The 15,678-nt window shown below is 42.8% G+C and overlaps 1 protein-coding gene across 2 annotated transcripts; it reads left to right on the forward strand.

Annotated features, from left to right (window-relative positions):
* Positions 1-1,517: 1,517 nt before the first annotated feature.
* Positions 1,518-13,099, forward strand: LOC124270132. Of its 2 annotated transcripts, none has more exons than XM_046705150.1 (2): positions 1,518-1,543; positions 11,590-13,099. In XM_046705150.1, the coding sequence occupies exon 2, from the start codon at positions 11,615-11,617 to the stop codon at positions 12,905-12,907; it is 1,293 nt and encodes a 430-aa protein (XP_046561106.1). In that variant the 5' UTR covers positions 1,518-1,543; positions 11,590-11,614; the 3' UTR covers positions 12,908-13,099. The 2 variants fall into 2 exon arrangements, with proteins under 2 accessions (XP_046561106.1, XP_046561105.1); XM_046705149.1 differs by lacking the exon at positions 1,518-1,543 and adding an exon at positions 2,779-2,972.
* Positions 13,100-15,678: the final 2,579 nt, after the last annotated feature.

The raw sequence follows: 15,678 nt of genomic DNA on the forward strand, positions 1-15,678 counted from the left end.
GGCAAAAAGTGACATTCACGATGCGCTACTCAATGTACATATGAAGAAATGCAAACTGTAAACGGCCAGGTTCAGTTGTGTGTTACTAAGGAATGGAAATATTTACAGTCACCATTCAAGATCCAGGTACACGTGGGTCGTGGGTGCGAGTGTAGTTTTACGCCGCATTAAGCGATATTCTGTGATATCACAACTGATAGGACACCAGCAATAGGCTTTACACAATGGACCTTTGCAGGCATTCAAACTGGCTTCCCAACAGCTCTGGGTTAGAATGATCTGGTGAGTTTTGGAACATTATTCCAGTTACATCATGGAGGGGCGGTGGGATAGCCTAGTGTTCAACGCGTTTGCTCGTCATACCGAAGACCCGGGTTCGATTCCCCACATGGGTACAATGTCGGAAACCCATTTCTCGTGTCCCCCGCCGTGATATTGCTGGAATATTGCTAAAAGCGGCGCAAAACTAAACTCACTCAGTTACATCACGGCGAGACAAGTATTAGGAAAGACCGATGTGATGCAGGGATATTTACCACTTTGGTAAAACCCAACACCCAGAATAAGCTGATATACCTAGACACTTTTAGGGTAAACCATCATTCGAACCCACGATCAGAGGTTTCAGTCTTGCCCAAGGGACGCAACTCTTTGACAAATCCCGGCGCCTTACTTGACTGTGTCACCCGTTTTCCGTGTGCAAAGTAGTCTGCAGTTATTATTCCACAGGAAAAAACAAATCTCGGCGTCTTAGACGGGGTCAGACAGAAGTCAACTTAGATTACTTTGCAGATCGACATTTTGATAAGGATGATAAAGTGAAGTGGGGGCTTTAATAATGTCGACATGATGTGTCATCTATACTTCAACCACAACCCATTGGGTGTATCTCGACATGTGTGATATCAATTGATAGCACTGTCACAAGCATATGATATATTACTTTAATTATTTCCTGTGTCAAACAACAAACCATTCACTGAAAGATAAATTATCATAAACATACACAAGTATCAATGGTATGAATATCGAAACTCGTTTCAAGGTGACATAGCAGTTCATATGCTCATATACAATACACAGTGCGTGGAGCTTTTCAATAGCCGTATTTCATTACAGATATAGCACGCGCTGACAGGAGTATTGGAATTGAAACTATGAGTGCCAGAAGTATTAATGGTGGCGACTGACCGGCAGGGTGGTCGGGTCTGACATGTGATTTATCTTGTGTGATCTGCTGCACAGGGGTCTCGCTGTGGGGCAGAGTGACACATACACTCTTTTCACGCAGGGTGAGATGTCACGCCGGAGGCAGTGTCGTTGTCATGCTGTAGGCGGCGTGTGACGCCGGCAGTGTTGACAAGCCGTACTGTGATAATTCCCAGGTCGATGAATGTGCATCGGCAGCAAGGAGGGGAATACTTACACGTAGTGGACGATAACACATCGACAGCAAGGAGGGAATACTTCCACGTAGTGGACGATAACACATCGGCAGCAAGGAGGGAATACTTCTACGTAGTGGACGATAACACATCGGCAGGTAAATAGTTGTGTTCAATGTGCATTTACATGTTCTTTAGTATGTAAGAGTTCTTTTTGTGGGGTGCAGGGGTGATTCATTTGTATATGTTTAATAACTGATGCGTTAGGAACATGTGTTGAAATATGATTCCTCTGTAGCAACATTTTTTATACTGATAGTGACATACAGAAATATGTTGTAGAATTGAGTTCATATGCATGAAACTGTAAACCCTCTTGTTTGTATTTATATTGTCTGTAAGTAGTTATTGAAGTTTGAAATGTGAACAGATCAATATCTATAGTTAGTAAGAATGGAATTAGTAGAATTCATACTTCATGGTGCTGCCGATGTCTATATATCTTCAGGAGTCGCACAGATAAACTCACATTATGAAAATACAGTGCCTTTTCAAGGGACAAAAGTACGTATGTCCTTGAAGTTAAGCCACCGATACGGGGAAGCATAAATGTTAACCAAACTCCAACAATACTCTCCCTATCCCCACCCCTACTTTCCCCATCACCACCCCTACTAACCCCATCACCACCCCTACTAACCCCATCACCACCCCTACTAACCCCATCACCATCCTACTTTCCCTATCTCCACCCCATACTTTCCCCATCACCACCCCTACTAACCCCATCACCACCAATACTTTCCCTATCTCCACCCCATACTTTCCCCATCACCACCCCTACTAACCCCATCACCACCCATACTTTCCCTATCTCCACCCCTACTAACCCCATCACCACCCATACTTTCCCCATCACCCCATACTTTCCCCATCACCACCAATACTTTCCCCATCCCCACCCCTACTTTCACGATCCCCACCCTACTTTCCCCCAACACCACCCTTCACCCAACCTCACCCCATACTTTCCCCATCCCCACCCTACTTTCCCCATCCCCACCCCTACTTTCCCCATCCCCCCACTTTACTTTCCCCATTCCCACCCCTACTTTCCCCATTCCCACCTATGGCTACTATAACTCGTACACTGAGTTTCCAGTGTTGCGTGACAAGGGCACTTTCAGAGCATCACCTTGTACGAGCTCTCCCGCAATGACGATATGAAACGCCGTTGAAATGCCAGTGATATTAATCACCATTGCTTTGTAATGCACCCGACCTGCATTTCTGTGTACGTATTTTAACCGAAAGCAAGCACTGTTGACGACAATAGCCCGACATTTCCTGTAGATGGTAGTGTATAAAAGATTATGAGAAAATACGCATTATGGGAAAATATTGACATGTGTGCTTTCTCAAATAAGCCGAATTTAATTTGAAGCTGTCTCGTGCGGCGTTACGGGAGAGGCGTGGATAGAATGTCCGGTGGTCTCTTGGCTTAGTGGGGGATTTACAACACCTGCTGAGAGTATGTCTCTCACTTACTTCTGATTTTTTCTGATACCAAAAGAGCACCTGGCTGAGGTAAGACTTATTTTCTGACTGGACAAATAGATTTCTTTCTTACTCTGGACACGAGATTGGACATGAGACAACTTGTGTCAAATTGGACACTACACGACTTGTCTCAGACTGGACACTACACGACATGTGTCACCCTGGATACTACACGACTTGTCTCAGACTGGACACTACACGGCTTGTCTCAGACTGGACACTACACGACTTGTCTCAGACTGGACACTACACGACTTGTCTCCGACTGGACACTACACGACTTGTCTCCGACTGGACACTACACGGCTTGTCTCCGACTGGACACTACACGACTTGTCTCCGACTGGACACTACACGACTTGTCTCCGACTGGACACTACACGACTTGTCTCCGACTGGACACTACACGACTTGTCTCCGACTGGACACTACACGGCTTGTCTCAGACTGGACACTACACGACCTGCCTCAGACTGGACACTACACGGCTTGTTTCAGACTGGACACTACACGACTTGTCTCAGACTGGACACTACACGACTTGTCTCAGACTAGACACTACACTACTTGTGTCACACTGGACACTACACGACTTGTCTCAGACTAGACACTACACGACTTGTCTCACACTGGACACTACACGACTTGTGTCAGACTGGACACTACACGACTTGTCTCAGACTGGACACTACACGACCTGTGTCACACTGGACACTACACGACTTGTCTCCGACTGGACACTACACGACTTGTCTCAGACTGGACACTACACGACTTGTCTCAGTCTGGACACTACACAGCTTGTCTCAGACTGGACACTACACGACTTGTGTGACTGGACACTATACGACCTGTGTCACACTGGACACTACACGGCTTGTCTCAGACAGGACACTACACGGCTTATCACAGACTGGACACTACACAGCTTGTCTCAGACAGGACACTACACGACTTGTGTGACTGGACACTATGCGCACCTTAATCTAAGTAAACACGACACGAAATAGTAGAACCAACTGAAATGGTTAAATCCGCGATCTTTATTCAATAGGTAATAGACTTGTTCATGACATTACTTTAGTCACGATATGGCTGAAATATTGCCGATGTGACTATAAATCTTAACTCACTCACTCACTCACTCATGACATTACTGTAGCAGCTCCTTCACCCGACGTGTTGAAATTTCTTATTTTTACTGTTCAGTATAACTATTTTGTCGTGAGAGCTTAAGCGCCTCTGTCACACGATACGGGCTATTGAGCCGGCTTGTTTACTTTTGTATTTAACTGGCTTTCCTAGAGGCTAAGAAGATTAAAATACATTAATAAATATTGTTATATCTGCGCCTAGAGATTTTATTATGTAGCGGAATGTCTCTTACAAATTCAATAACACGACCATGTTGCTTGGAGTCCAACGCACCACTATTTTATGCTTTGAATAAGTGTTTGGCAGCTTCACTATAAAAAGCCTTTTTTGTCATCGCAGTCACTTGTTGGGTAAACAGTGTTGGGTTCTTTAACTTAACCAGCCCTTAGCACTCTGGGTGGTAATATTACTGAAGTGGTAAATACTAGTAAGTATCTGTACCCACCTGAAGAAGATAAGGATAAATTACATGGATTATATGAATAATATGGGTAAACATCGTTTACAATATTCACCTGGTGATGGAATCAGTCCAGTTCCCGTAAGGATTGCTTTATTCTTCACGGTTAGTGTCCTCATTCATTCCTTACCCGTGAAGGTCCGGGTTAGAATTTGCCTTCAGTAACCCAGGCTTGTCGTAAGAGGCGACTAACGGGATCGGGTGGTCAGGCTCGCTGGCTTGGTTGACACATGTCATCGGTTCCCAATTGCACAGATCGATGCTCATGCTGTTGATCACTGGATTGTCTGGTCCACACTCGATTATTAACAGACCGCCGCCATATAGCTGGAATAATGCAGAGTGGTGCGTAAAACTAAACTCACTCACTCACTCATTCATTCCTGGGGACAACCTTGTGTGTCTTTAATTCACAACTTAGGTTGTGTTGATTGTTCAGCACTGGACTATGAGTGAGTTTAGTTTTACGCCGCTTTTTCTTCCGCCGAAAGCTGGAAAAATGCTGGAATATTAAAAAAACCAAAAAACATATTCACTCATTCACTTACAACTTAAGAGTGAGTGAGTTTAGGTTTTCGACGCTTTTAGCAATATTCCAGCAACATCACGGCGGGGAACACCAGAAATGGCTTCACACATTGTGCCCATGAGGGAAATCGAACCCGGGTCTTCGGCGTGACGAGCAAACGCCTTAACCACCAGGCTACCTCACTACACCTCGTGCACGTCGGCGTTCTATTTTAATACACCTATTCAACTCTCCGCAATACAAACTGTTGTTATCTTGTGTACAAATATCCCCGGATGATTCAGGATATTTTTAATCATCATCTCTGTGGCAGACTTAACTCAAAGGGTTTATCCAGAAATATGAATATTCACTATAGAAGGTAATAGGATCGACGTTTGATCAACATAATCAATATCTATGAATTGGAATATCGCGTGCTTACATTCTCCTACGGATATAATTACCATCAGTGGTTCGTATAAAGTAGATGTCACGATTAGGTGCTGCGAAAATAGCATAAATAGTGCAGTGCTTGTCCTCGTTTAGAAGAGCCATTAACTGTTACGCTTTCATCTGTGATCAGCTCCTAGGTTTCCTTGACAGTCTGACGAGCTCATTGTTATCTGTGACCAGTTTCCAGGTGTCCTTGAGAGTTAACCAGCTCACTATTATCTCTGGGTCGAGCTGTCCAAGTGTCATCAGGTCAGATGTGTTATGACTGGAACTTAGTGTCGATTTGAAAAAAGAATAAGATAAACATTTCATGAATATTCGAGAATTGACGGGTGCAACTGCCACATTCTACCACCATGTATACATCCGCTGGGGCGGTGGGGTAGCCTAGCGGTCAAAGCGCCCGCTCGTCACGCCGAAGACCCGGGTTCGATTCCTCACATGGGTACAATGTGTGAATCCCATTTCTGGTGTCCCCGCCATGATATTGTTGACAAATTGCTAAATGCGGCGTAAAACCATACTCACTCACTATACAGTCACAATATTCACGTCGGCGTTTATGTTAACTGGTGTTACGTTGTGTAAAGCTGTTATACTACCTGTGGTATATATTCTTTCATGTTTATACAAACAACATTTTTTTTCACAACACAATTTATCAAGCTCTTTTTTATTGAACAGTTTATTTGTTTGACATTAACCGAATTCTTACAGTCGCTGGCAAAACGTTCCGCGGTGTTTTCGTTGACTGATCGAATTTCAGCCCGATAATATCTGTTGTCCCCGACTAGTTCTATTGTCGTGTACGGTTTAACCGCTTCCCTCTCCCCGTCACAATAACTGGCCAATTACATTCTAGACATGAGAAAATGTGACGTCGTTTCACACTATTGATAACCATTCAGTGACAAGACGTCCATGATTAAGTGTCAAGCGAAATCTTTGTTTCCAAGATTTCCCCACACGCCCAATTTCTTCTTTCACAGAACCTGGATGCTATTTCAGAGCGATAGACTACATAATCACCGACCATAATGTGGAATAATTATTGAAAATCCATGTCACGCTAGATATCTCCGCTGAACGTTGACAAGTTGAATGTCAAAAGGCTTTAATCTCCGGTTACAGAATTAAGATGGTTGTCAGCTCTTGTCGATAGAAACACGTGGCCATTAAACAGTTTAAGTATGCTACACGTGATCAGTTTGATTTATAGGGCCTATTTTCGTAGCCTTGTTTATGCAGGTTTTTTGGGTTGTTCTGTTCTTATTCGTCATGTAGAGAGATTGGTGTTCGGGCGTTGAAGCAAGAATTTGTTTCTCTGATGAATCGAAATGGAAATCAAGCAACATATTGGTTATGTGATATATTTACCGCCAATGCAGATTCTCGAAAATATACTCAGCCAAAAAAGAAAGTGTACACACTCAGAATCGGACAAGACTTGGATGTTTTTCGTATTTAGTAGTAGTCATTATTATTGACAGTAAATACAGGTATATAATATTACAATATAGACAAGTAGATTTAAGAACATATTTGACATCAATAGTCTATATGCTGTTTCAACAGTCATGCACCTTTAGGTGAAGACATAGGCAAGTAACAAGAACATTCATTGGTGGTATCTCACTTAATACGAAGATGCTCATTCTGCAAAACGTGGAATGTTGCCAAAGGACCTTCCTGACTTAACTATACTATAGGGCTTCACGCGTTCATTAGTAACTCGTGGCATATTCCCGCAAAGTAGAAGCAATTGTAACATGCTTTATTGTAAAGTTCTTTCCAACAAATATGCGTACGCACGCACGCACGTACGCACGCTCGCAAATCTCATACCATGACTTTGTCAACAACAGACAGGGTACGTTGTTGACACTGTGTAATGCCATTACATGTATCTGGATGAAACCGGAAACGAAGACTCTTTTCAGGTGATTGTGCTCGTGTCGGTTGACACTCCAACATGGGTCAATAGACGCAGCCACAGACACTGGTCACATTGGCCGTCACGCGATACTAGGGTGGGTGTTAGTTTAAATGTAGAGGCTCGTTTGCGCGTAACACCGAATGACCACGGTTCGATTCTCTTCATGGGTTCGTTAGGAGCGTTGGGATAACCTAATGGTTAAGCCGAAGAACTGGGTTCGATTACCCTCGATGGTGGGATAGCCTCGTGGTAACACGTTCGATCGTCACGGTAAAGGTCCGTGTTCGAATCCGGATAAAAGGAAATCCACCCTTGGTGTTCCTAGCCATGGTCATGCTTGACATTCGCTAAAACCGATGAGAACCATACTTACTCACTGACATATTAAACTGGCAGACAAGCGTACCTTTTTATAGACGCAACGTTAAAGGGGCTATGGGGTAGCCGTGTGGTAAATACAGCGGTTTGATTCCCCAAATGGGAAGAATATTGCCACCCCAAACACTTCCCCTCTAAAAAACCAAAACAAAACAACCAACCCCCCCAAAAAACAAAAACAAAACAAAACAAAAAAAAAACGAAACAAACAAAACAATAAAAAAAATAATTAAAAAATAAAACCCCCAAAACCCACAAAACAACAACAACAACAACAACAACAACAACAAAACATGCATAAAACCATCTTTACTCATTCACTAAGTGGAGTGGGCGAGTTTAGTTTTACGCCACTTTCCAACTTTCCAGCAATATCACGGCAGGGGGACATCAGTAATGGGCTTCATACATGTGGGGAATCGAACCCGGGTCTTCGGCGTGTCAGGTGAATGCATTAACCACAAGGCTACCCCACCGCCCCTTACAATTTAAGCGTGGAAATAGTCTGAATATCTGGACGTCCCTTCATTCATTCTTGACTAAGGAGAATACACTGAGAATCCTCCACGATTTATCAGGCCGTGTAGCCCCCAGACTCACGGACTAAATCCTTAGATCCACCCTGGATTGAGTAAAACACTGCAGCTGAGTGGAACTCTCATCCGTCACTCAGGCAAGCATGTCTTATCTAGAAATCAATATTGTATGAGGGTCGCAATTTCCCCACCCCTTCCCACCCGCATGTACTACACGGCTGCCCCCTCTATATACCCGTAGTGGTCATTGATGGCTTCAGGGCAACTGTCCCCCGGAATACTGCCCTCGCTGAACCACTTATTAGTTTCGGCGAAAGAAACTAGTGTATGTATGTCTGTATGAGAAGGCCGTGACGAGTGTTACAATAACTGCAGCATGCAACTCGGGGCTGTGGGCATATTGGAGTGTAGCCATGTGCTTATTGAATACTGAAGGTACAGGTTGAAATACGAATGATCGTGGTACCATTTATCATTACAGTATATTCTAGGGGGCTGTATTTCCATAGCTGCCCTGAGTGATTGGAAGTGAAGTGGGGTGGGACTGGGGGAAGTTATCAATAGGGGAAAACTAATATTAGCGGAGGGATATCCAGTAACTTGGTTCATCTATATTTCGAGGTTTGAGGCCATGATCATTCGGGCTTGGAACCTGGTTAGTTTAAAATTTCATTTTGTGTAAACTAAATGCAAAGTAACCTTTTAAGCATACACAACATATCATACTTGTATGATTTGTATTGTTTGTTGTCTGGACCAGACAATCCAGTGATTAACATCATGAGCATCGATCTGCGCAATTGGGATATGATGACATGTGTCAAACAAGTCAGAGAGTCTGACCACCCGATCCCGTTAGTTGACAAGCGTGTGTTGCTGGATCTTCATCGGTAGATTATGTTTCGTGCTTACATGGGTTTCACCAAAGTGTCAGACGTCCGAGACCTTCGGGATTCCCTTCCACATTAAGCTGACACGCCGTGATACAACCGGAATACTGTTCAACGTGGTATTACACCGCAACTCACCCATGTATAAGAAAGCTGGATTGTCCAGGTGGAGTCGATCGTTGATCTTTGCTCATAATTTATGTCATCGTTTCTGGTTCAAACGCGATTTGTATTATGAGTGAGTGAGTACGGTTTTACGCCGCTTTTAGCAGTATTCCAGCAATATCACGGCGGGGGACACCAGAAATGGGCTTCACACTGTACCCATGTGGGGATTCGAACCCGGGTCTTCAACGTGACGAGCGGTCGCTTTAACCATTAGGCTACCCACCGCCCGATTTGTATTATAATATAAACTGCGGTGAAAATGAAAGTAAACACCAATGTTTCATGGTGACTGTAAATGAAACGAGAAATGGTAATGTATTCGATTGGGATGTATTTGATACGGGTTTGAAAGTTGTTTTTCAATTTTATTTTGTAGCGTATGCTTTCTTTTCTCCCAGTTACGATGGGTTACAGCGCACACATTCAATACTATCTAAACCAAACACAGACACATTGACCGACATAACACCGAAAGGTAGAAACTCCTAAGTAGAACCTGAGATTTTATAACCGATTTTTATTATCATATCTCACTAGGAGTTTCTTACAAGCGATCGTGACAATAGACAGAGTTTTCCTTTCCGATCGACTTGATCCCATGTTAGCGTCAAGAACCTCTGTGACAACCGATAGCACCACGAGAGGGCGATATTCATTGTGTCATTGATTGCAATCTACACGACAACAGGGGGTGACGTGTTACCTTTTACCTAACTATCCCTACTTAAAGTGTCGCTGGGGTCCTGTGAAATAGACACGACTGTTTGTTATTGCCTAGCAACAACAGACTAATGGGTAAAAATGGCTCCCCGCCTTGGGAGTATCTTGGCTGGTATAACTGTTTCGAGATGTCCTAAAACTACCGACATCTTTTTAAAAAGGTAGAGTTTTAAGCGAAGTCTCATTCACACGGTCTTAGAGGTCATCGATTGTTTCATTGTATGGAGCGAATGTGTATAGTTTTACGTTTTTAGTAAATTTCTAAAATAGTTTTAGAAATATTCCAGCAATATCACGGCGGGGGATACCAGAATTAGACTCAAGCATTGTACGTACCAATGTGGGGAATCGAACCTGGGTCTTCGGTGTGAGGAGCGAACGCTTTAACCACAAGGCTATCCCACCTCCCCGAATGGTAAGGAAACACACGTTACTGTACTTTCATGAATGTGTCTTCTAAAAAAACGAAATCACTGGCTGAAACGACCTTTATGCCCGTGTCGCTTCCTGTAGAAGGCACTGGCGCCAGAGTCGCATGCATTAGTCCCGCCAGGATTTGTTGAAAGCGAATCCCATTTTCAGTTCAGGTTATGTTCACAAGTTCTTCTTATTTCGTGAGTTTCTCTTGCGTAAAACAGGATTCAAAGTCTTCAACTCGCGTATCTTTGGAGTTTTACTACCTTCAATTCTCTGAGACTCCTGATTTCCCTATTTGAGTACACGCGAATTATCTACCTTTTATTGGGTTATCGGGCTAATAAGGTCCATCAAGCTGCATGCGCTTAGAGCATGCCCGCGCAAGGTGGAGTTCAGCCAAATAAGTGGCCAAATATTATTATTCTATATATTGATATTTTATTACTTATCTATAGTGCTCTTAATTTTTAGATAAATTCGTCGTTATGAACACCAATTATTGCTTAAAATTTAATAACTGGAAATAATGTTGTATGTTCTTCCGGAGTTCGAACGTCTCGACGTCCATTCTCGTTGATTCACCATGTTTGATAGTTTTGAGAATCGGTGACCTGTGAATGTTGTCTGAACACACATTAGCAGCTATCTTTGTTTCAAAAAAATGACAAAACCTTTCCGTAAACATAAATAGCCCTACAAGTCTATATCTTAAGCTAGTGTTTATGATCCACTATCAGTACTGGATGATGCCAGGTGTATCACCCCTAAACGTATCCACGGCGAGCGTCACAAACACTTACAAAGGCAAGTGAATAGTTGTGCATATGGTACAAGGAACATATAGTGCAAGTCAAAACGGGAAATACATCGGACATCATTTTGGACATCATAATGTTCATATATATAAAATAATGTATATAATGTCCATATATATGACACAATGTCCATGATGTTCATACACATGATACAATGTCCATTATGTCCATAGATATATGAAATATATTGTCGATATTGTTGCAGGAACAAACAGTTACTGATACCAGCCATGCCGAGACGATCGTATGAGATCAGCATTTATCCATTCAGCCGTCGCTTGGAGACCAAGAGACTCCGGAAGAGAGCAGAGTTCCTCGAGAGCATTGGAGTGAGGTTTGAGGGAGACCCAGTGTCCAATGACCTTCCCCACATCTACCTTCCGCGGCTCCACAGACAGAAAACAGAGAAAGACCAGAAGACGAAACTAGGGGACGCTCTTTTGAAGCTAGCTCAGGATAGCAACATCAATGACCACGTGACATCTCATCAGGACCAGATGTCCACAGTCCAACGAGAAGTTCTAGAATTCACTGACTGGATTGTTCCACATCTCAGGAAGAGCGGATTTGAATTAGATTTCAAACGTCCAATTGTCATTGAAAGCATTCCACCGTGGACGACAGCCGAGAAAGAAATTCCCTGTCTTTTGCCATTTTCTTTGAAAAAGGTGAAGCTGAAGCCTTTAGAGCCGGGATACGTGGTCATGCAGTTACCCAGACGCGACTCCACCGAGTTGGATGAATTTTCGAATCTCCGATCAGAAGACAGACTCCACTTGTCGCCTAAGAAAACATATCATCTTTTACACAAAATACTGAAAAAGGCTTTTCAGAAAGAGTCCATACCGTTTGAGCGTCTGAAGATGGTGCTGAAGGATAGTCATTACTGTATATACTACGATCTGAGGAACTATGGTTGGAGAATAGAAATCATTCCCGCAATACACATATACAAATCGAACGCCGTTCTTGTGTCCAAACCTTTTGACATGGATGAAAACGCTGCTTCGGAAATGAGATGGAGAATTTGTTGGGCACAGAAAGAAGCTGAGATCATCCGATCGATATCCTGCACAGACAAAGGTATTAGAACCAAAGCGCTGCAGATCGTCTGTAGACTTTGCCAGAAGGACTGGCGTCTGAAGATGCTGACCCCCTACCAGATCCAGAACGTGTTGCTGTTCGACATGGATTACCATGTGGACCACTCACCACGGTGGCAGAGAAGCTGTCTAGAGGACTGTGTCCTGTCTCTCCTCAACAGACTCTTACACTACGCCAAGGCGGGATACCTGCCTCACTTCATCATTGAGGGACTGGACCTGTTCGGTCTGTTAAACCCCAAGACAGTTGTTCTGTATAAGAGCGCCTTGGAGAGACTGACGACGAACGAGAAGGCTCTGATCAGTCTCATTGAAAGGACTCGTCCTGAAGACGACGCCGAACCCACGTGGCTTGAACCAAAGACAGACACTGTTGACCGACCTAATTTACAGATTCCTGCCTACATTGGAATCGTCTGACAGAGAATATAACATTCGCTGTGTGGAAAGTGTTGTTGCATTCTTAGTGGAAGTACCAAAACAGAAGTCCAAAATTTGAAAGTGACGTATAGAATGTTGGTGGCTGGACAGTAGTGTAGCAGCGTTTCCAAATTCAAGAAGTTCATGTGCACTAAATGATCGATCACTCCAGTAAAAACAATGTTGTTAGTGTTTCTCACTGTTGTAAAGACGGCTAGAAATTTTGATGATAATCTGAAATAGGAAAACTAAGGAATCCGAGAAGGGACATTGTCGCTATGTCGCCCTCTCAAGAACAAGTAAAGTGAGGCATAATAAACCAAAACGCGACACGCGACAACGCGACATTTCATCAAAATTCGCGTTGTCGCATTGTCGCGTGTCTCGTTTTGGTAAATTTTTAGGCTGTTTTTACACATCTTACATAGGGCGACGCGCGATAACGCGACATATATTGACCTTGAAATTGTCGCTATGTCGCGTGTCGCACATTGTACCCATATTTGGAAACAAACCCAGATATTCAGTCTGACGAGCGGACGCTTTAACCACAAGGCTACCCCACCGACCCTCGCTCCAGTGTACCGTTCCACCAAGCGGTCTGTGCACTACAACTTTTAAAAGCCTGTGTTAAGGTATGGGCGTTGAGGCATCTCAGCTCGGAGTTCGCTTTGTGGAAGGCTTCGGGTTCGATTCCCCACATGGGTACAATGTTTGAAGCCCTTGATATTGCTGGAATATTGCTTAAAGCGGCATAAACCTAATTTGCGCTCGCATAGCTTCTTTTCTTTGACTTATTTAAATGAAATATAGAAAACAGAACCGCAAGTCTCTGTAAATCACTTCCGTAAGAAATGAGTGCGCAAGCAGACAGAAGTGATGCTGGTCCTAGACGTGTACCTCTTACGTGAAACTCACGGGGACTGGCATTGTGCATCTTGCCCTCAAGTGTAAAGCAATGTAAGTAATGATAAACGCGAATCTTTGAACTACATAATCATAGAAATGAGTACTATGCAAGTACACATCATGAATATTGCCCAATAATTCATGCACGAATGTCGGGCAGACACACACTCACAAATCTGGTAAATATACTACAAACAAAAAAATATGGGAACAGCCTTCAATTTGATAGTCTTATATAAACTGAAACGTGGTGAGGTCATTTATACTCTAAGGTGAAGGCAACTTTTTATGTGCTTAATAGGCACTTTAAACAACATGTTGAAAATGCATTGAAGCAACTGATTCGATATTCGTTGAGTTTGAGTGAAATGAAACATTGTTTAAAACAGCGAAAAACAAGGATGCTGAAACACACCTGCACCATGTTTGATTCAAACGCCTAAACACAACAGCCTAGTGCATGTGGCAGACAGACTCCCATGCAGCTGTCTGTCCCGTGCCAAAAGTATTCGGACACTTGACGTAATTTCCATAGACTTACATGTTATTTCAGTCTAGCACAAAAAATATTCATGAAGTGAGTTTAGGATGGATGTTTGTAAAATTTGACAGTCAAATTTGAATTCATCTCTGCTCTGCGCACATAATTTCAGTTCAATTTTATTTTCCGACCACTATTTAACTAATGACAACACATTTATCAACTTACGTATGGTTCCACAATGCACAATCCCATAGGCCGCCATGTTAAAGGAGTTCACGGCACCGTACACATGTTGATTAAAATGTTGCCATTCGATAAATAAGCAACGGAAAATTAAACAGAATTTATATGAATGTAGGTAAGATGATTCCTAACAAATGTGCAAAATTAGACTTGGATCTTACGAAAATTACATTCATGAAAATTATTTATGCTACACTAAATTAACATGTACGTCTATGGAAATGACGTCAAGTGCCGAATACTTTTGGCACCAAGCATGCAAACAAGTAGTTAAAGCATGAACGACTACAATATAATGAAACAAAGAGCAAGAGTGGTATGATACCCTTTGAACTCAGTGAAAGTGCGTGCTTAATTGTATCTCAAAAGTTGCTACATGTCGGCACCAGAGGCTGAAGCTGCTTGAATATCGCTCCACATGAACTAATAGAGAAGTTGACTATTTTGAAGTTAGTCATCCCTCTTGCCATACAGTTTTAAACATATTAAAACTGAAACCCCATCAATGAAGAACATTTGAAATGTCCAGATTAACAAATATCTGGCATAACTATTCCCTGTATGTAGACAAAAGACTGGTTCACACTTTGGCTGTTCAACAGTAATCGAATTGAGAACAGGTTAGACTGAGTTTTTCTGTTTGCTGTTGAACGCCACACTCAGCCATATTCCCATTCGTGACCAACTGGTGTTATTCCGGGACAAGCCGAATAGCGGTTACGGAAAGGGGCAAGTGGTGACGAATGCCATATTCTATGGTAGTGGTTGGTAAATAATTGAATCTATTTTTCGCCTTTTGTGACAAGCATGGGTTGTTGATGACCCATGCTATCTTCGCGGGTCTGAAAGGAGTTTGGCTGTTAGTAATAGTCTAATGCAGTATTAAAGTACTACCAAACTGAGATAACATACAGTTTACAGGCACCAGTCTCCAAACCGACTTTGATTCATGCCCTCAGTGCTGGGTGCGAGGCAGGCCATAATGTACTGAAAACGTTTTTTACCATTTTATTTCTTTTTGGAGTACACAGGCAACACATTTTTGTAATACAGTTCACAAACAATCATAAACATACACCATCATTTAACCTTTTTCTATATGATGAGGACCGCCTCCGTGGTGTAGTGGTTAGAG

This window comes from Haliotis rubra, unplaced genomic scaffold (genome assembly GCF_003918875.1).
Source record: "Haliotis rubra isolate DU_JTF1 unplaced genomic scaffold, ASM391887v1 Scf15, whole genome shotgun sequence".
NCBI classification, from domain to species: Eukaryota; Metazoa; Mollusca; class Gastropoda; order Lepetellida; family Haliotidae; genus Haliotis; species Haliotis rubra.

Excerpts from the sequence above, each read along its gene's own strand:
- LOC124270132 (XM_046705150.1), top strand. The coding sequence starts at position 11,615 with ATGCCGAGACGATCGTATGAGATCAGCATTTATCCATTCAGCCGTCGC.